This window comes from Hyalella azteca, unplaced genomic scaffold, assembly GCF_000764305.2.
Source record: "Hyalella azteca isolate HAZT.00-mixed unplaced genomic scaffold, Hazt_2.0.2 contig14244, whole genome shotgun sequence".
NCBI lineage: Eukaryota > Metazoa > Arthropoda > Malacostraca > Amphipoda > Hyalellidae > Hyalella > Hyalella azteca.
The window spans coordinates 652,181-674,973 of record NW_025944135.1 but is presented as its reverse complement, the minus strand read 5'-3'; the positions used below and the strand labels follow the sequence as shown (position 1 = coordinate 674,973).

At 36.7% G+C, this 22,793-nt stretch overlaps 2 protein-coding genes across 3 annotated transcripts in view; both read right to left on the bottom strand.

Moving 5' to 3' along the window:
* Positions 1 to 1,293: 1,293 nt before the first annotated feature.
* LOC108679992 lies at positions 1,294 to 14,166 on the bottom strand. 2 transcript variants are annotated; one of them, XM_047883997.1, is made up of 7 exons: positions 13,698 to 14,166; positions 6,993 to 7,260; positions 5,590 to 5,805; positions 4,418 to 4,946; positions 3,562 to 3,725; positions 2,128 to 2,248; positions 1,294 to 1,582 (listed from the first exon to the last, which is right to left on the bottom strand). In XM_047883997.1, exons 1-7 carry the CDS (start codon positions 14,129 to 14,131, stop codon positions 1,335 to 1,337), a joined length of 1,980 nt encoding a protein of 659 aa, XP_047739953.1. In that variant the 5' UTR covers positions 14,132 to 14,166; the 3' UTR covers positions 1,294 to 1,334. The 2 variants fall into 2 exon arrangements, with proteins under 2 accessions (XP_047739953.1, XP_018024232.2); XM_018168743.2 differs by lacking the exon at positions 13,698 to 14,166 and having other exon boundaries at positions 6,993 to 7,277.
* Positions 14,167 to 18,760: 4,594 nt separating this feature from the next.
* The window catches only part of LOC108679990 (prothoracicostatic peptides), a 66,314-nt gene continuing 62,281 nt past the window's right edge, over positions 18,761 to 22,793 (bottom strand). Inside the window, exons 7-8 of the mRNA XM_018168742.2 lie at positions 22,621 to 22,683; positions 18,761 to 22,010 (exon numbers count right to left, since the gene is read on the bottom strand). Coding sequence (XP_018024231.1) covers positions 21,988 to 22,010; positions 22,621 to 22,683 — 86 coding nt within the window. The 3' untranslated portion in view covers positions 18,761 to 21,987. The remainder of the gene's footprint in view (positions 22,011 to 22,620; positions 22,684 to 22,793) is intronic.

Below are 22,793 nucleotides of genomic sequence, written 5' to 3'. Positions count from 1 at the left end.
GATAAAATTACCCTCAGATATATCAGATTCTTGTTTTTCGATTTTATTTCAAAAACTTATATCAAATGCTATAGGAAATTGAAATAAATGTAACAAATTCAATTTCGTGAATAACAGTGTATTGTAAATTGTAGAGAAAAATTATTTCACATCACGCATAGTTGTTTAATTCTGGCACATGAAACTGGTTCCCTTTTCAATCGATTTTTGGAGAATTTATCTTCTTCCAAACTGCGTCTCGTTAGGCAATCCTATTTTTATGGCCAGCGCATTCGGCTGAAAGTCCTTCTTCAAATTAGCTGACAATTTTGCCAGCGTATTTCTGTCCATTATATTCAATAACCACAAAGATATCAACAGCAAAGTGTTCAAGTTTCAATTCAACTTTAATCTCGTCATCATTAGGCTGGTGAACAGGAACATATATACAATCTTCTTGAAATATTTCTCCTAAATGAGAAAAGGTTTCGCTTTTGCGACAGTCTTTAATGTCATCTCAACATCATCTTTCTTCTGAAGAAGAGCTGCATTTTTTTGTTTTCCTTTCCGAAACTTTGTTCCTATAATCATGATTTTTTTAATGATGTAAGAAGCATTATTGCGTAAATAAAATATGTAACGGAGTTAATACACCATCAGGCAAAACCAAAAATTTGGGGTTAACAAATTTCACGATTTTCTCATTGTGAATATGGAGCAGCACTGGTGTGGTCGATATATATGGAACTAAACCCAAAGATCAGCAACAAGCAAGTCAGTGGTGCGACCTATCTTGTGATGCATGAACTAGGTCGATAACTCGTCACATTATAACACTACAGCACAAAAAAAAAACATTTTCTAACTTTAGGCCAATGCTACTCTTAGCCTGTAAAGGAACACATTTCAAGTAGAGACCTCGCCATGTCGTTCACCGGCGTTCATGTTTACCGCGCAACATTCCGATGTAACGCATTTGGTTAGTGTTTCAATTTGTTTGGTTTAATATATATCGTACTTGCCACAAAGCAGGCAAGTAGCCTGATTACCTTAGCATTTATAGGCGAAAATTTAGTTTGCATAATTTACGATTCACTGTGCATTCAAGGGCCAGTCTTACCCCAGTTGAGAGTACCGAATTTACTCGCCGTCGAATGCCCAGTTAGGCAACGTAGGACTCGCTCCTTTATTGTCAAACAAAACATGCAAACAAAAATACAAGCTGCCTAAAATAAATAGAAGTAGAATAAATATACAGTTCGAAATATACTATCATAATTGAAATATTTAACACATGAAAGCAAATTTATCATTTAAAATCCCATTAAAAAGTTCATTGATTTTTTCCGTTGAAGTTAAGAGCAGCATAAGTGGTCGGTTTGCGCCGCTAATTGCTCTGCCATAACATCATTACAGGCGTAGTTAAGGACCATCTGTGCGTAGACTTGGTAGCTCTGATGACCAGCGTGGAGAAAGTCGTAGCAGCGCCAGGCCGGGGTGGAAGAGAAGGCATCCGTCGCGGTGGAGTAGCGCATCAGCTTGGCACAGTCGTCGTTAGCTCGAACGCTCACGGGAAACCCGGTATCCCACATCATCAGGGTGCCTGCAATTTGTGGATGTATTGTAGAAATTTGACTCAATGTTTAACTCATCAATCAATATCATCAATGCCTTTTCAATGCTTCTAAGCGAAACACAAGCGTAGCGAGAGTCGGATCAGGTTCGATACATGAAAATTTTACCTCATCGTTCATCTCATTAACTAACTCAATCAGTGCCTTCATATAACTTTTCATATAACTTTTTAGTGAAACACGACGGAGCGAGAGGTTCCTTATTGTTCGTTTTTCAACGCACACGCAACTTTATTAAAAAATGTTTAGGCTTTTTCGCGCTTTCTAGGAGTTGATCCAGAGAAAAATTCATATGCGAATGCAAAATTCCCACGCATCAAAGTATTGCACACGGCATAAGTGTTCAACGAACAAAGAAATTTTGTGGCACTTGATAGTATGATATAGATTCAAATTCTTATGGAAAGTAGGAGTGTATATTTTGAAAAAGATACAGATAGGTCAAATAAATTAATTACGTGTAATGGACAATAATTTATACATATATAATTCACGAATGGTCCTTTGAATGCACCTTCGCGTATGACCGGCAGCAGGGCGAGCGCCAGGATGGAGTTAAGCCACGAGTAGAGACTGTCACTGAACGGGTGAGGAGAGTCTACCAGCGGCTGCCCGTTACTCTTCACCAGCTTGTCCTGCGGGAAACGAATAAGTTTATTTTAATTGTATCCCCATGTAAATATTACATGGGGATACGGAGAAGCTTGTTCTTAAAGGATACGAATAAGTAACCCTAGTGGGGGCACATATAAGCTTTCTGTAAAGGAATCCGAAATTCACTGTGGGATTTTTAAAACCCTGGCCTGCTGAGAAATGTGATAAATGACCACGACAGAGCAAGTATTCTACAAAAACCTCGATCTAGCCTTAAAATCATGTGTTATTTGTTGTTTGAGCTGAGATTAGAATTAATTATAAGTAAGTATCAATTTATGGTGATGTTAGTACTCCTCCATATAAAACGTAATCAGAAGAGTGTGTTTTGCCAGCAAAGGGAAAACACGTTCTTGGGCAGAAAAGATGTGTTCCGGTATATCAATAATAACAAATTCCCATAATTTACCCCTATTTTGGCAAATAGGTTAAGCGTAACAACGATTAATTATTTGGAAACATTTTACGGAGGAGTTACTCAAGCCGCAAAAAGTTTTTAATTGTTCATTGTGATCATTTTCTTGTTATAAAAGATAATTACCATAAAACTTGGTGAAGATTAGGTTAAATATAATTCACCTTGGATTTATAAGCTTATTACTATCAACAAATTAACCTTACAACCCTCGAACTTCGCCCGAAATCGTGACATGTATTAATATTATAATCTCACTTCTTTTTAGCCATGCTCTGCTCGAAGGATGCCAGAACGCTTAAAACTTGGGTTAGGGAAGCTGCATGACATTTTTCGTCTCAATTATATAATTTCCTCACAATTGTTTTAATTTGTATAATCAATCAACATTTTCCCAAATGATGATCTTATTTGGCAACAATAGATATTTCTTAGTATCAATATCTTCTATCTCTAAACAGAGTTCATTTGGAGTGCATCGTAGTAAACTGGGGTAAAACTTATTTTAAAGCTCAAGAGAACTCGGAAAAGGCGGTGATCTCCCTCATTTGCAATATATAAATTTTTATGAACATGGGATCAAGTTTAGAATACAAAAAAAATTCTTTCGATCTGAGACCGTGAATAGATTTCAGTCAAGAGACTTCGCAACAACCCGCCAGAGCTGTCCTCTGTAAAGAATAGCTCGTTTAACGATAAATACTTCGATTAAAATTTAAATCAGTCAACTTTGTCGCGCGGTATGGCTATTGTTACATAATCAAAAGATAATGCTTCAGAAATACGTATGTTTTTTTGCTTTTTGGGGTTGGAAATGCTCGAAAAATGTTGAACTGAAAGCTGAAGAACGTTGCCTTAGATCACAGAGCATCAACTCACTCTGACTGGATCAAGTAGCATCCAGACGATGGTGACACCGTGCGACGCCCAGCGGCGTAGATGCCTGAACAGCTCTGGACGAGCTTGTTCGAACTGCCGCAGACCGTTGTCGATGCCAACCAACATCTCCCTCTTGCTTAGCTGGATCTCCCACATGCCACAGCCTAGTAAAATAATTACAGATCTTTAATTCCAAAATGATTTTGAATGCCAAAATTTCATTCGAGTGAGCTCAATAAACGCGTTGGATAGGCGAACGTTATAGAATTCACACCGTAATCAATAAAATTAAAACATAAAATTTATGAAATCGTGAATATTTCTGCTGACCTGAGCATAGATTGAATTAGATTCAAAATTAATTAATCCAATTTTAGGAAGAATGTGTATGGTTCTGATATATATTTGTTTATAGTTCGTTTTAACAGATGATCTAAACTTTCAAATGAAAGCGTGTCGGCTCCACTATCACGTAGTATAATTTTTATCGTATAATTATCCGAAATTAAAACTTAAAGGTCACTAAAGTACCCAAGAAGGTTGATTGGTAGAATTTATTTGGTTAAAATGTAATGTTCACCATCGAAAGCTAAATGAAGCAGATCCTAACATCCGAGCTTCTTTCAGTTTTATGAATATTAAAACATTTTTTACACGAAGCAAGTTAAAGTTATGCAGTCACAATAATGAACATGCATAACTGCTAAAATGAAGTAAATTTCTTGTATATTTGTTAATGACATTTTTCAGAAATATTGTATTAAAACTCGTGACATTAATGCAGGCTAATTTTATTTTATTCGATTATCTTCAACATAAAAATCGATTAACATCAGAGGCTGAATACATTACTCACTTATTATAATCATGGATGGTAGATCCAAAGGGTGCATTGACTCGTATTTTCGAAAGGTCTCCAGCAGAGTCGGCAACGAAGGCTCCATCTCCTGCGTATGCGGGTAGACGGCTACATGAAACTTGAGCCTGATGAGCCCTGCGTGTACTACATCACTAATTTCAGACTTAGGATTAAATTTTGCGTCCTCTATAGAATCGCTTAGATTCTTGGGAACAGTCTCGCTTTGTTGTACTATTCGTTCACCAGTGGACTTGTTTGGGCTTTCTTTTGGTTTTGAAGGTGACAACAACTGATCTTTTCTACTCCGATTTGAAATTTTCTTGTTCTCTCGAGACACTTCTTCCGTCGCACCAGGAGTAGGATATCGCTTATCCAGATAATATTTGGCGTCATCAAGATGTCGAAGTTCTGCAGTCGTGAAGTTAAATTCTGCTCTAGCTAAGCGGTCGGTCCAAGTTAGGTTTCGGTTGCTCTCATAGTAGTCCACCATGATGCGGAACATGTTCGCGGTCATCGCTATTGGTTTCTGCTCAAAAATACATGATTTAATTAGTGGATTTTAATCGGCGTTGCACGATATAGTGGAGAGAATAATGACTTATTCGGCATCAGGACATATTTTTATATGGCGTATTGCCAAAAACATTCTTCAAAATGGATATAATTTATTGAGTACGAGTTGCTAGTTCATTAGTGTCATATTTTTGCTCGTTTTAGGCTACACAAGGTTTAATGTCATCAGGCTGTTTATCGTTCTTTTAGATAATGCTATTTTATTAAATGCTACTTTCATTAAATGCCCTAAAAATTCGACAGGCGGCATTAAGTGTACAATTGAAAACCTTGTTGGAGCTCTTCCGAATAATTATGTTACATACTTTGGTAGTAGGTTGTGAGACCGTAAATTAATCTCGAGTTGAATCACAAGTGTACCTCTCAACATTTCATGCCTAAATTGTGCTTAAACACCAAGCCTAAATTTTCTCTCCATCACATGGTTCATATCAATAACATGGACAAAAAAAATCCTTTCGAGGATTGTGTATCAATTAGCCTATATTGTATGATAATCAGCAAATTTTGTGTATCAATCAGTTGGATTTATACGCTACCCCACGAATCACTATTTATGGGATCAGCGTGAGAAAATATATATAAAATGTTCATACATCAGGATTGTACTTGGGTTTGATGTAGAGCATCCACGAAGGATGTTCCATGGCAAGAAAGAGATCCCCCATGAGCTGCCGAGCTCTCGAGTCTCCAAAGAAGGTGAACCGCAAGGGCCGATCTTTGAGGACTTGAGACTTGGCTGCGCACAGCCGCGCCATTGAATAGTTGTACTCGTGCAGACCACACGGCAGCCATGGTAGCTTACCGTCCACCTGTTTGAAATCGTAGTAAGAATTTACAGAAATATCTACGTTAGGTTATTTTTGCGAAAAGGAAAATTCGTTTTAACGCGAAAATATCGAGAAAAAAAATTGTTTCTTTTGTAGGAATATTTTTGCAAATGGTTGCAAATTAGATACATGAAATAGTTGATAATACATATAAGCACACGTGGAAATAATGATCGCTTCCTTTCACTTAAAATGTCCCAGAAAGTAATTCTAAATTTTTTGCCATGCTTCGCATACTTATAAATCTCACTTATTAAAGTTCCTCAAAAATAAAGAGATCCTCATTATGGGATCCTCAACGGCTTAATTTTAAACCTAAAACAATAATGACTTCACAATTTTTGCCGACACGATGGTCTTTCGATGAAGCCTTCCAACCCCCCTCTCCCTCAAAAAGAACATGCTGGTATCTTTCCTCAAAAGATAAAATTAAGGCGCGAACTGAGATTTCGCTAATGACTGAATTGCAATATACTTATTATATTATATTGAATTTATTTCCATAGCAAACATTTTGTATTTTTGTGATGCATTTTGGATTTTGTGAAGACGAAGCAATCTTGACGTCATTCGGGACGTTACGTGAGATTAGAGACCTTTATCAAATAGTTTTTATCGAATAACCACGAATGTGAAATCTAATTGAAATTCAAATTTTCAAATGAATCCTAAATTCAAATAGTTTCAAACGTTAAATTATATTCACACTTTCTCAATTTTTCCATGCCTTTTATAATAACTCACGTTTTCTGATGTCTCATGGGTCCACAAATTAAATTTGAATTAAGGACTTTATCCTCTAATAAGTACTGATCGATATTAATATACGATTGGCATTGTATTAGATGCTAATTTTTCCTTTATATACCAATGTTTCCTACGCTAGCTTCTAGAACACAAACGCACAAACATAACGGCATGAAACATACAGAGCCATGTCCTAAAATATTTTAAAAACTTCGAGCATAAAAATTTCGTGAATTGCGTTCAAATATCAGGCATCATACCAGTGAAGAATTTATTTCCATAATCAAATTTTGGTCTCAAGATGGTATCCGAATTATTGAAAACGTAATATTTTGTTTTTTATTAATTTACTTAAAATATTATGTGGTAATATTTATTATTACTAGATTAAACATAATTAATTTATGATCCATTTACATCACCTGGGACAAGCGACTAACGTTCAAGACGGTCATGTTCGGCAGCAGAGCGGACGGCACTCGCCTAGCCATCTCATGGTACACGTCTGGCATGAGCAAGTCATGTTCGATGCCCATGTCTTCTGAGATGTCTATGTCTTCTGAGATATTCATGTCTTCTAAGATATCCATGTCTTGATTGTCATTAAGTTCATATGGTGAGGCACTGCTGCGCACTCGCCGCGTCTCATGTTTTCTTACAATATATTCTCCCTTGAGCGCTGATGACGATTTTGCTGGAACGTTGGCTGATTCTAATTTCTAACACGGAATTATGTCACCATATTAGAAACGTTGAAACCGATCCGTTCAATATATATTATGTTGCAGAACATAATAGAAGTTCATCGGTATTTCAGTGAAATCTGAACAGCGAAATTGCCATCATGGATGAGGATGGCGATGAACTTGCCGTGCTACCACTCGAAAGGCCCAAGAAACTACTAATTTAGTCCTCAAAATTTCCTCGTCAATATTTAGACAAAGTTTCCTGGTGCAGGCTTTGCCACGGTTAGGGCTTTTTCTACGACTTCCTCTACATCGACGTTGGCCTTTTGTGTGTAATGCTAAGAATTCAGTTATTCAAATGACTCATTCGTCTAATTGCTCTCTATTTCAAATATTTACAAAAATTTTCCTAATTGAAATTGTCGAATTTTATAAGCATTCATCGTTGCAAATGGAACGTTCAAATTTACATCATCAGTCAGAAATTCACGAAGAAATCCAACCTAGCAATGATGAATGTTATTGAACATGTGAAAACTAAAACCTTTGATTGCTCAATCTTATAGCGTTAGGATATGCGATTTGCAACGGCTGACAATACTCTCATGCAGGGCCTTGATGCTGTAATTCTGCACTAAAGCGAGGTTAATTTTCATTGCAGTAAACGGTACTAAGTTGGATTTATTGAAGTATAAATTGCTTCATGTAGTCGATGAAAGGAATTTTTATCGGAGAAGTAAGTATAATGTGAATAAGCTACTGTGTCGAGAACCATTGACTCGGCGGATTAGCGGCGTCTAGGCCTATTACAAGTAAGTAATAGGATTTGAACGAGAATTTCGTTTAAATATATGCAACGCCTATATAAGATCCTTGAAATTGAAACTACATAAATGGACCCATCAGCTTGTTTGTAAACTTTTACCACTAAGAAGTATTTGTTAAAGTTTTAATGTAAAATTTGATATTTTCAATTTCACATAAATAAAACATATGTGCAATACATATAGTGAATAAATGTTGCTGCCGTACAAATGTATGGTGATTTTAATATTAGAGTTTGAAACTTCAATAACATATTACAAGCGAATTTAACAATTTTATTATATTTAAAACTATGATATTTTGTAGCTGTATTGTAAATACAGTAGATGTCACTTTAACTTAAGAAACCTTGCATGACGGCTATTAGACGTGAATTTTTGGTGTCGATTGCATAAGGTTTTGCTGTTATTTTTACGACGCATTTTAAATTCAACATAATTCTAAGACATGATTTTCTCATTGTAATAATGCTATGTAAGGAATGATGTCCAGATGATTGATGATTGACAATGATAACGTAGCCCCCACATTCCAACTGGGGTCTTTGGTGTTTTTTTTTTTTTTTTGAAAGCCATGCATTTCCACTGAACATAATTTCCAAATTTCGAGGTAACTCACATACAAACTAGGGCTATGGTGATTACGTAGGAAATTTTGGAAATATCCAGGTAACCTGCCTAAGAGTGGGTTGCTGCATTTTTCATGGTTTTGTCAGCTCAATGTTTTATGACATAGATTACGTAAGTTTTCAATGTGATCTAATGTGTAAATCAATTTTATTCATTCAAACACATATTGAGACCTCTCTATCACTTTTAAATATTATCACGATTTGTTTTTGATGTTTGGGCCAAATTAAACTAATAGGGGAAACTTAGTGCCATACATTTAAACATAAGAAGCATATGTTTAATAGTGATAAGGTTGAAATTAGACGGAATAAAATTACCCTCAGATATATCAGATTCTTAATTTTTCGATTTCATTTACAAAATTTACATCAAATGCTAGGAAATTAAAATAAATGTAACAAACTTAATTTCGTGAATAACAGTGTATTGTATATTGCAGAGAAAAGTTATTTCACATCACGCATAGTTGTTTAATTCTGGCACATGAAACTGGTTCCCTTTTCAATCGATTTTTGGAGAATTTATCTTCTTCCAAACTGCGTCTCGTTAGGCAATCCGATTTTTATGGCCAGCGCATTCGGCTGAAAGTCCTTCTTCAGATTAGCTGACAATTTTGCCAGCGTATTTCTGTCCATTGTATTCAATAACCACAATGAAATCAACAGCAAAGTCTTCAGGTTTCAATTCAACTTGTATCTCGTCATCATTAGGCCGCTGAACAGGAACATATATACAATCTTCTTGGAATATTTCTCCTAAATGAGAAAAGGTTTCGCTTTTGCGACAGTCTTTAATGTCATCTCAACATCATCTTTCTTCTGAAGTAGAGCTGCACTTCTTTTGTTTTCTTTTCCGAAACTTTGTTCATATTATCATGATTTTTTTAATGATTATATAAATTATTTTAATGATTATATGCACCCTCCATTCCAGGCGAAAGTTGCAATGAAGTTGTAAGATAGCATTATTGCGTAAATAGAATATGTAACGGACTTAATACACCACCAGGCAAAAAAAAAATTTTTTGGGTTAACAAATTTCACGATTTTCTCGCTGTGAAGATGGAGCAGCCCTGGAGTGGTCGATATATATGGAACTAAACCCAAAGATCAGCAACAAGCAAGTCAGTGGTGCGACCTATCTTGTGATGCATGAACTAGGTCGATAACTCATCAGGATGGAGTTAAGCCAGGAGGAGAGGCTGTCACTGAACGGATGAGGAGAGTCCAGCAGTGGCTGCCCGTTACTCTTCACCAGCTTGTCCTGCGAGACGCAAATAAGTTTATTTTAGTTATTACGAATAAATATTAGTAGTATATTGCATGGGGATACGAAGAAGCTTGTCCTTAAAGGATACGAATAAGTTTTCCTAGTGGGGGCACAAATAATTAAGCTTTCTGTGGAAGAATCCGAATCACTGTGGGATTTTTAAAACGCTAGCCTGTTGAGAAATGCGATGAATGACCAAGATAGAGCAAGTATTTTACAAAAACCTTGACCTAGCCTTGAAATCATCAGTGTTATCTGTTGTTTGAGCTGATACGCAGCGTCAGCGCCTGCTCGTCTATAACGTCAGCGCCCGCACGTCATACTATATATATATATACTATATATATACTTTACTCAATTAAGCTAATTTAGGTCTCCAATTGCTAGTTTTTATGATTATATCTGAAATTGTTAGGCGAAAATAGCCTGCATGCCGAATTTCAGATCTCTAGAGCAATCAGAAGTGGGCTAATTTTCGTTGTCAATGTTAACAACAAACAAACAGACAAACAAACGCGAAGCTGAGTAAAGAAAAACGTGTTAATAATCATAATTTAGTGTCAATTTGTGGTAATGCACGTAATGATCCATGCAAAACGAAATCTGAAGTGCGTATTTTTTCTGAAGAGGATTTCTGCTTCAACTCGGGTAGAAAATATGTGTTCCGGTATCTATGATACTAATTTCCCATAATTTACCCATAGTTTGGCAAAAATTTGAAGAGTAACAACGATTAATTATTAGGAAACATTTCACGTTAGAGCTACTCAAGTGACAAGAAGGATTAATTATTTATTCGTTTGAAGTACTTCAATTTCTTTTTAGCGCATTTTCTCATTTATGGAAAAAGGCGCTATTGTGCTCGTCATGTCCGTCCGTCTGTCCGTCTGTCCGTCCGTGACCACGTTTTCGTCGACGAGAAAATGCGCTCTCTGTCACTCACTGCAGTGAGCACTGAGTTATATTTTTTTGTGATCTTTTTCATGTCATGGAAGATAATTACCAAAAAAACTCGGTGAAGAGAATGTTAAATTAAACTCACCTCAGATTTAAAGGCTTATTACTATCAGCAAATTAACCTTACAACCAGCGAAAATCGTCTGAAAGCGTGATATGTTGTTTTATATTCTCACACTTCTCTTTAGTCTTGGTATGCTTGAAGTATGCCAGAACGCTTAACACTTGCATGGGTGAGGGACGCTACATGACATATTTCGTTTCAATTCAATAATTTTCTCACAACTGTTTTAATCTCTCTTCCATAATCAATCAAAAATTTTCAAAATGATTATTTTATTTGTCAAAAAAGAGATTTGATTGTGTCAATATCTATGTATCTCTAAACAGAGTACATTTTGGGTGCATCTTCGTAAACTGGGGTAAAACTTATTTTAAAACGCAAGAGAACAGGTGTAACTTATTTTAAAAGTCAAGAGAACTCCGAATAGGTGGTTATCTCCCTCATTTGCCGTATGCCCATTTTTATGAACGTGGGATCTAGTTTATAATACAGAAAAAAAACTCTTTCGATCTGAGACCGTGAATAGATTTCAGTCAAGAGACTTCGCAACAGCCCGCCAGAGCTGTCCTCTGGAAAGAATAGCTCGTCTAACGAAAAATACTTCGATTAGCATTTAGATCAGTCGACTTCGACGCCCAGTAAAGCTACTGTTATATAATCGATACATTTTGCTTCATATATACGGGAGCGCAGCCATGCACCACCAATTTTGTGCACCAATAAGCCCTGAATCGAACGCCTTGGATCTCTCCGGATATCCACCAATCAGCCGGGCACCACTCGGCTTTGTCCTCCTCCTTAGTATCCTTAGTATTTGTTTGGGACATAGCAGTCCCAGGCCACGATGGATCGCCGCCTCTGATTATCGTTCATCCGCCCTCATTTGGGCCACCTGATGCACGATGCTGTTGCTTGCTTCTCGCCGCTGGTAGTGTTGCAGGGGAGGTCGATCTGGTGAATCACTATTTATGGGATCAGCGTGAGAAAATATATATAAAATGTTCATACATCAGGATTGTACTTGGGTTTGATGTAGAGCATCCACGAAGGATGTTCCATGGCAAGAAAGAGATCCCCCATGAGCTGCCGAGCTCTCGAGTCTCCAAAGAAGGTGAACCGCAAGGGCCGATCTTTGAGGACTTGAGACTTGGCTGCGCACAGCCTCGCCATTGAATAGTTGTACTCGTGCAGACCACACGGCAGCCATGGTAGCTTACCGTCCACCTTTAAAAAATAGTAGTAAGAATTTACAACAATATCCCTGTAAGGTTATTTTTGCGAAGAGGAAATTCGTTTTTAAACGCGAAAATATTTTTTTAAAAATAAATTATTGCTTTTGTACGACAATTATTGCAAACGGTTGCAAATTAGATGCATGAATTAGTTGATACTATAAGCACACGTGGAAATAATGATCGCTTCCTTTCACTTAAAATATCCCAGAAAGTAATTCTAAATTTTTTCACCATGCTTCGTATACTTATCTACCTCACTTATTAAAGTTCCTCATGAATAAAGAGATCCTCATTATGGGATCCTCAACGGCTTAATTTAAAACCTAATCCAATAATGACTTCGCAAATTTTGCGGACACGATGGTCATTCAATGAAGCCCCTCCCTCTCCCCCAAAAAGAAAGTGGTAACTTTATTCAAAAAGGTAAAATGAAGGCGCGAACTGACACTTGCTAATGAGTGGATTACAATATACGTATCATATTATATTGAATTCATCCCCATAGCGAAGATTTCATTATTTTTGTGATGAATTTTGGATTTTGTGAACACGAGGCAATCTTGACGTCATTCGGGACGTTACCTAAGATTTGAGAATGTCTCTATCAATCAAATTGTTGTTATCGAATAACGACGAATCTGAAATCTAATAGAAATTCAAATTTTGAAGTGAGTTTTAAATTTAAATAATTCAAAAGCTAAATTATAGTCGGACTTTTTTAATCTGCGTCCGTTTTCTGATGCCTCACGAGTCCACAAATTAAATTTGAATTAAAGACGTTATCCAATAATAAGTACTGATCGGTATTGATATACGATTGGCATTGTATTAGGATAACCCCTTATATACTAATGTTTCTGACGCTAGCTTCTAAAACAAAAACACACAAACATAAAGGCACGAAACACACATAGCCATGTCCTGAAATATTCTAAAACCTTCGACCATAAAAACTTCATGAATCGCGTTCATGAATCTGCAGGTGCATACTAGGCATCATACCAGTGAAGAATTTATTTCCATTATCAAATTTTGGTCTCAATATGGTATCTAAATTTGTGAAAGCGTAATATTGCGTCTTTTAAAAATTTCCCAATAATATTATTCTACAATATTTATTATTACTAGATTACACATAATTAATTTATGCTCCATATAAATCACCTGGGACAAGCGACTAACGTTCAAGACGGTCATATTCGGCAGCAGAGCGGACGGCACTCGCTTTGCCATCTCATAGTACACGTCTGGCATGAGCAAGTCTCGTTCGATGACCATGTCTTGATTGTCTTCTAAGATGTCTATGTCTTCCGAGATATCCATGTCTTCTGAGATATTCATGTCTTTTGAGATATTCATGTCTTTATTGTCATTAAGTTCATATGGTGCAGCACTGCTGCGCACTCGCCGCGTCTCATGTTTTCTTACAATATATTCTCCCTTGAGCGCTGATGACGATTTTGCTGGAACGTTGGCTGATTCTAAGTGACTTATTGAGACGTTACTGGTGCTATTATTGTGTGATGAAAGTTTCGAATACTTATTGGCAGATGTTAAAAATAATTTTGGTAGTGATGATTTCTGTATTTTACGATTCTCATTTCGTTTCATTTTTTCCAAATGATTTTTGATTGTTCTCCGGGTTTTCTGAATGATCTTTTGAGCGATTGTACTGACCCGGTTTGGGAACTTACTGTCTAACTTGTTAAGCCAATTTTCGAACATCGGAGTCATAAAAATACGACGACACGATTTATCTTTGATTTTCCTCTGCCTTTCTCCGATGAACCTCTCCACATAAATTTTTTCCCGTCGAGAGAGTAAACTTTCGTATTCACTGTCGTTTGATTCCTCGTGTGTTTTGGAAAAATTGTCCCCAGAAATTTTTTGCATTACTTTTTCTTCGAGAATATTTATTGATGGTAGGTCACGGGATTGAAGCTTTATATTAAAAATTTTATTATTATCATTAAAATATTCTGCATTATATAACAGAGTAACTGTAAACAATACAGCTGCTGTCAGTACGGCTGTATTTTGATTCAATAATTTATCTGATAACAATACTTGGGTCATAATTGGATATAAGATGTAAACATTGAAATTCTAGTGTTAAAAAACCTTGAAAGTCTAACTGATTTCTCGATGGTCAGCCTTGCGATGCAGCGTCTGATCACGGATATTTAATCGCTCCTGTTTAGATTTATTCACAGATTCCTTAATTGTTCACATTTACATTCAGGTGCATTTACAAACTTAGGACCACTCATTTACAGGCTACACCGATATTGAACACTTTGAACATTTTCCGTACGTACAGTATGTGTATAGTGGGGTTAGCGCAAACGATTTTCCTATTGTACTTCTAACACGGAATTATGTCACCATATTAGAAACGTTGAAACCGATCCGTTCAATATATATTATGTTGCAGAACATAATAGAAGTTCATCGGTATTTCAGTGAAATCTGAACAGTTAATTGAAATTGTCGAATTTTATAAGCATTCATCGTTGCAAATGGAACGTTCAAATTTACATCATCAGTCAGAAATTCACGAAGAAATCCAACCTGTCATTGATGAATGTTATTGAACAAGTAAAAACTAAAACCTTTGATTGCTCAATCTTATAGCGTTAGTATTTGCGATTTGCAACGGCTGACAATTAATACTCTATATAAAGCAGGGCCTTCATGCTGTAATTCAGCACAAAAAAACGAGGTTTTCATTGCAGTAAACGGTATTAAGTTGGATTTATTAATATAAATTGCTTCAAATTGTCGATGAAAGGATTTTTGTTCGGTGAAATATATATAATGGTATACTACATTTAAAAAGGTTTATAGCGAAAAACAAGCTGAAAATAATTAGGACCAAATTCAAAATGAAAGGCAAATTATGATAAAAAAAATCGCAACCTGCAATGTACTTAAAATAATTGTGAAGTGCAGGAAAAAATGCCAACATCTGAAATACATTTCAAAAGTGTTGAGTGCATGGAAATAGGAGAAATCAAATAAAACAAACGTCTTTAAATTACAAATTACTATCCCTGGACGCATAAGATCAGAACATTCAACCATCATTAAGAAGGAAAATTAGAAAAACAATTTGGCGACAGCAGCCGGGCTGTCATTCAGCTCCTGTTGACTGTTGATTTCGTTTCACCGAAAAATTTTAATTCATTTGAAATTCAAAAGTTTAAACGGCTCTCGCACGCGACTGTTTGCCTAGACAGGACACTTGAAGAAATCCGTGCAGGTCCAGTTGTTGTACATCATTAAAGCAGCCGATGGTTATGCTCTGTATGCATATGAATGTTGGACCTAAAGGGCCAACACCATGCTTCCAATTTATTATCTGAATTCAATCATTTTTACCGGTTACTCTTCAAGTGACAGAGATAGCAAATATTTTAGAATATTGACATGCGTCGGAAAAGACCGTTATCTGACACACATGCGCTTCCGTTACATGGTCTAAATGAAAGTAATTACTGTACTTAATTGCTTCACCCTTTTATTTGAGTTTTCTCTCTGTCTCATGTCAACAGAGTACGACTCAGGCACACAAAGAAAATACAAACGATTCTAAACGTGATCTACCACCCAAGCAATAGGTTTAATTTAGTTTATTAAACGAAGCAGGTGCAAACCGATACTGTGTGGAGGCTATTACATTGCATAAACATTGAAAAAGAGTGTGAATTTTTCATCAGCTTCATCTGATCTGGTTATATAATTTCTTTCAATGGTTAAATATGTTTTTTGCATTCAAATTAACGACAATCTCGTTTTCATTTATTTTCACGCAGGACTGTCCGGTGTCAATCTGGCGACTCATTATAATCATTATTATTTAAGTAATTGAGACGTAATATTCACTTTACCTTGTAGAGATTGATGACAAGTCAACATCTGGATGACACGTGATAGATGACGTGATCAAGACTTAAGCCTCTTTCACACAGGGCGTGAAATCCCGCCGGCGTGAAAAAAACCGCCGCGGGATTTCCCGCGCTATCTTTCACACGAGGCGGTTTTTCACGCTGGAATCTTTCAGTCATGCAGCGCTGTTCTCCGTAAAAGTGGTCCTCAGTTTTTGTGAACTATATCTATGAATAGCAAAGAAAAGAAAGCTATCCTTTTATATTTGCTGCATAAAAGGCAGCAAAGAAATAAAAGGAGGTGCTGGGTTCACAATATAGTAAAATTAAGGCCACAAGAAGGTGAATTTGCCATTCTATTCTGAAAATTAAGAGAAGATGAAGTAAAATTCTCCAATTATTTCCGAATGTCTGCCGAAAGTTTTGATGAATTATTGTCTTGTGTGCAAGGCAAATTAACCCACAACAGCATGCAGTTGAGAGACGCCGTGCCTGCTATTGAAAAACTGGCTTTAACTCTCACACACACCCTCGCCGACCCACTGTCTGTACCACACTAGGTAGCGGCGTGAAAAACCGCCCCTAAAAACCGCCCCGTGTGAAAGATTACATTGAATCCCATTGCATGCTAAACAGTCGCGGGAAATCCCGCCGCACTTTTAGCTTGACACACGCGGTCGTCAGGCGTGAAATTTCACGCCGCGTGAAAAGCCGTCGTGTGTGAATAGCAGTGCACATTTTATATGTTCGCTGAGGTTCGGCGGGAAATCCCGCGGCAGTTTTTTTCACGCCGGCGGGATTTCACGCCCTGTGTGAAAGGGGCCTTAGTAGTTGGCGGAAGCGAAACCTATATAAGGTCTAGCAACCTTAAGTAAGGCCCCATAGTAGTTGATAAGCGCTCCGCGATGTAACGTGTCGTTCGGTGCTCCGACCTTACGGTCGACGCCATAGATTATACCTCTGGGGCCGGATTATCAAAACTTCGTAACTTTTTGTACTTACGACAAAAAGTTACATGTTACGTGAGTACACCCTAATTTTGGCATTATCAAAACTTTCGTACGCAAGACATAGCTAAAAGCGTATTATCAAAACCATCTGGCTAACTGACCAATCAGAGGCTTGGATTTGTTCATCCTATAGCTCCAGTAAGCTCCTCTCGACCAGTGCGCTGTGCGCTTGGATGAAAGAAAAATGTGCGGTGTCAGCGGCATTTGCGGTTCCTGAAGCATTGATGCTTCAGGCACCGCAAATGAGTGAGACGTTATCCAAATAGCAATGCACTTGTTGTGATCATTAACCGAAATTTCTTGCAATAAGGGCAAATAAATGCATTATTCCCATTCAAAATTAGAAGAAATTTTTAGAAGGTTACAAAAAATTTAGAAAATTTCGTGAGTTGGAGTTGCGACTGTCATAAAAAGAAATAAATTTGTTTATAGAGAACTAGAAAAATTGTTGGCTTGTCAACCTTAATATAATTTTGAATCAAAAAGGCATTAAGATATTGTTCAAGTGAATGATCATAAAACTCTAAGATGTGACAAATGTTGATAAGATATCAACATTTGCTTGTAAATTATAGCACAAAAGGCAATTGACATTTTTATCCCAAAAGCACCGTTTAGCACGATCACATATTATATGTCGGATTATTGACAAAATTCTATCACAATTCACCGTGTTACTACTTGCTAGTAAATCCATAGGTTCCTCTTGCTTCAGCTGGCACTCTAAACTTGTGCGGAACTCTACTTACGACATATCCGAGCAGGCGTACAGTGGGTGGATAGCTAGAGGTCAGCATAGCCCAAGTCCACAGTGCGATTCATATACCTTCCCTAGCGTAACACAGCCGGGCATCTTCACGGCTTTTGACACAAAGCACCCACCACAACAGCGCCGTTCAGTCACAGGCCTATCTGAGGCTATGTGTAGATATTGCATGCTGATGGTTGGCGTTGGGCCCAGGGCCTGTTTACGAGTCAATTTTGTTACCCGCGGCTGCGCTCCCCGTACAGTTACGCTACGTAGCTTCCCGCGCAAATGTTTTGATAATACCACCGCTGTATCGTAACTCTGTATTACCACCCCGTATACAAGATACGTTATCTGGACAGATGTGTCTTACTTATCCCTCACTACCTTAGTCAACGAACCCGATCCTCAGGTAGAGCTCAATATAGTTTCTCTCCTGTCACATCACGTATAAGGTGCCTGTACACAGGGATAGTACTAGCCGCTAGTTCATCCGGCGCATGAACTGTCCACGCTACTAGCCTCGTGTATATATATATATAGGGGTCTAACCATCTTCGCAGACCTCACTCGACGGCTTCTAATGACGCACTGGCGGGCGCGAAAGAGAAGATAGCGTCACCTTCTACTCTCCACGTGTGTACAGGCTTACTTGCCGGATAGTCACCAAGCGACAGTCACTAGCCAGATTTACTAGCCGTCTGCACTATCCCCGTGTACAAGCACCTATAGAGTTCTGACTGGACTAACACAAAAATGTTCATAAATTATTTTGAGTTGATTTTAGCGTTTGAGAACATTTGTTCTCTTTTGAATTACCGGAACCGATAGTTAAGTATTAGATGTCGTGCTTTAAGTGGTCTCAATAAAATACATGAAACGCAAATAATGCTTTTATTTTGCAACGAGGAAAATTGTACTCACCACAGAAGCTTCTCCAGCTACACCACTGAGCATCTTGGTACAATTTTTGAACACAGACTCAAATAGTAGAAGTATTGTTAGAAGAACTGTTTTCTTCTGGTTATTCCTCAAACTTTTTGTGTGAAACAGACTGTTCCATTCATCATAAAAAAATATTTCATGTGACGAAATGATAGATTTAAATTCAAAGCAAATTGTCTGAAGCCACGATAAGTCTACGCAGATGTCGATAGAAATGCCAGTTTTTATACACTGAAAGTACAATAACACTAACAATAACAATGATATTTATTGACTTGAGATATTTGATCAGGAATTGGTTAGAGTTTCAGAATTTAATAAATATTGCGGTCGAGTTAAAACTGATATTTTCCAGCGTTTCTGCAAGCGGATGGGTTCAGAATTACTCCCGGAATAGGGGTCTGCAGGCTGAAAGATTTCAGCATTACTGTTGGGACAGCGATTTGCAGGTTTTATGATTTACGCGGGTTTAAGCATTTATAACTCATATAAAATGATAGAACCCCACGAGCAAGGAGTGCAACAATTAACATCGCATGTTAAGAATCCCTTCAATCTGTCAATATATGGAAGGGTTCATAGAAAATGTTGCTACCGCGAACAGAGGTCGTCCAACGAAATTTTTATCATGGTCATTTCTGCTCCTAGCTTTTAAAATGAACTTCTCATGCACCCGATGGAACATTAACAAAATATATCTAAGCATTTGTATTAACAAAAATTAAATTTAGGAGATTGTGATTTTTTCCAAACGAAGTAAAATATAATTTGTATTCAATTTTCGAGTTGAATAAAGAAAAATAAAATAAAAATTACGCTTCAAAACGATAAAGATAAGCCGAATTCTACCCTACATAGAAACATGTACCACAAATTCTTAGCTATGTGGGAAAACATTTTATGTCGAATACAAGTTCCATTCTTTGAATGTGATGAATATTAGTTACGTCTTAATTATGCACTTCTCCTGTAAAATTCCAAGCGATGGGTGTACGGTTTTTGCTTATGCCTACAATTATCATGTGAGAAATTTCATTTTACATTTAAACAAATTAACCCAGAAATATGTGTTCACTAGCAGAATATTGATCGTTTGTTTAATGAAGTGTCAAAGTAACTACTATTATGACACCAAAGAATATTTGTACAAGTGAATGGGGAGAAAACGCAAATCATTCAATACAATTCGCATGACATCTAATGACACTTACATTGAAATTGCATTTCATCTGAGATTGGTAAACACGTAAACCAGTGTTCATCACTCTGAAAGTTACGAGTTACATACACTTGGCCGTTATTATATTGTTTGCAGCGGAGAAAGACATACAACAGAATTACAAGGTAAATATAAACAATAACTGTTATAATGCTCATAATTCAATTCTTGATGTTAACGACTTGCACCGCTTAATATCGACGTGTCTTGCGTGTTTTAATTGACAATTTGAGAATCGGATTCATTTTGCGAAGCAACGTATAAAAAATGTCAGATTAATAAAATAAAGACGCCTTTTCTGACCTATCTGGAAATATTGTCGGATAACCTGACTAGCAGAACCATAAATCTAAATTGAATTCCCGTTGTGCCAATCTTGCTAGAATTTCAATAGACTGTTAAAAATTTGTTAAAATAAATTTGAAAATATCTGCTGAAATGTAGAAGATTTGAGATCAAGCGTAACGCTATTTTCCACTAATGAGTGCATAATTTTTTTTATCAAAGACAAAAAGAGCCGCTGCAGGTACATTTCCCCCGATCCAATTCGAGTTTATTTTCAATCCGGAATGAAGGCTTCATTGAAACATTCGTGGGCGTAGACAAGAGCTTGCAGGTCCAGATTTCCCAAGAGGACAGAATTTGTTTCACGGCGTTACTCCCATGAATTCTTGTATTGTTTACACCGGATTTTTCTATTCAGAATGAATAACGAGGATAAATTTCAGGCCTGATGACTCAATGCCAAAGTGATGGCGTTTGCACAGGACGCTTTCGTGAATTGGGGTATGAATTTTTTTGTTTGAAGAGCAATCGCTGCTTGCGTGATGTTTATGAATCCAATTAAATGATATCAAACAAAAACCCTTCAGACACTCAAAAATCTCTGAGTTCTATCAATTTCAGTAAAGATGACAGTCGCTCATTCCAATGCCGGGTCTGAACTGATGAAACTATTGATCACATATCTTAAACGTATACTGGCTGTTCATTTTATAACAGCATGCTGGTTATTTACCTTATTTTAATTCTCAATCTAATTAAATGAAAAATTCGAAGTGTGTTTATATTTTAATGAGTATATTTTTACCTAATTCTTTCCCCTCTCGAGTAAAAGTTGTGTTTGTCCAAGAAAATAATAGTCATAATTAGAGCAAAAGGTATGTTTTTCGCACCATATCTGCCGATATTCCAAGTTACCGACAGTAACAAATAAAAGAGAAGAATATGCTATTGAATCTCATTAGTTTCAGATGAGTTAAGCAATAGTTATGTGAATAATGACAATAATAGACAATAATAGTATTCAATTACATTTACGAGCATCCAGGCCCTTTTCATGTCGATAATTCAATGCTACTGAGTTAAGAAACGGCGAAAAGATCGAGCTGTTCGGGCACTAATTTCGCTGTCGTGCTTCATGGAATTGAGTTGGAGAGTTCATCTCAGAGTACAGGATAGAACAAAGATAGAAGAAAGCCATCTCTCGTTACAGATAACTTGAAATGAGGAATATATATATAGTCGTATCGGTCTATCGCCATGGCTGATATCCATTCTTGAATGGGATAACAAAACTGGAATCGCCGAGTGCGACAACAAAAAAATTCACATGAAAAGTTTATCCTTCATAAATATCGCGCCAATGGGAATTATTTGCCCTAAGTTGCATGATTATGTATTACCAACCACCGAATTACCGGTAGACATTAGGCGTTTCGGTGAATATTCAGGCGAGTTTTTGCAGCGCTTAAAATTAACTTCATTTGTCAGCAATTCGTAATTAAATTTATTTACTAAGAAGCGACAAACAAGAACACTCTGCCTGAAACGGAACTAATTTGGGAAGTAAGATGTGGGCCTCCGTCTCCTGCATTAGTGGAAGTGATGACGGAGTGATGGCGGAGAGAATAGATTGTAGCCAGAGCGCAGAGCCAGAGTTACTCGTCTCCGAGATCCAACTCTGAAATGAAACAGCTTTCAAAATTTTCGGGTTTACGATATAATTTTTATTTTTATTTTATTTATTTATTTATTATTTATAGGCTTAAGAAGAGGCATATTAATGCAGTGAATGAAAATGCATTATAGGCTTAAAAAGACAAGACATATTAATGCAATAAATGAAAACATATAACCAAGAATTAGTAGTGATATGGCCTGATAAATCTATACATTATATGTTAAATAAATAAATCTATCAATATTATAAAGACAAACCAAATAATTCTACAATTTAAGATTAGGCTTTATAAGATTTGCAAGAAAAATGTAACGTTGTAAATATTACAGCGTAAACGTTTTTAATCGATTACGCTTGAATACATCATTCTGACATATAAATTTTTTAAATTCTAATGTTTTCCTCCCTCTTAATGATAATTATTCGACTCTCACTGTATATGATATAATTCCTATTCTTTTTCAATTAAAAAGCCCAAACGGCTAAATAATAATCCGGTGACCATTTTGTGGGAGATCAAGTAAAAATTCCTGCGATCAATTAAAAAAAATTACTTAAAAATTTTTTAATTAAAAATTCCCGCGCTAACCATCACAAGTGAGCAACTCACCGTCGACTTGATCACTTCGTTTACCCCAAGTGCCTCGCAGGCTGCTCCATTTCTGTCCTCCACCTGCCCACAAAAACAATTGATATTTGTGAATTATTGAAGCTTATCATGCAAAAGACTTCCAAAGAACCTTTTGAATCGCATAAGTTTGAAATATAAAATTTACCGCAATG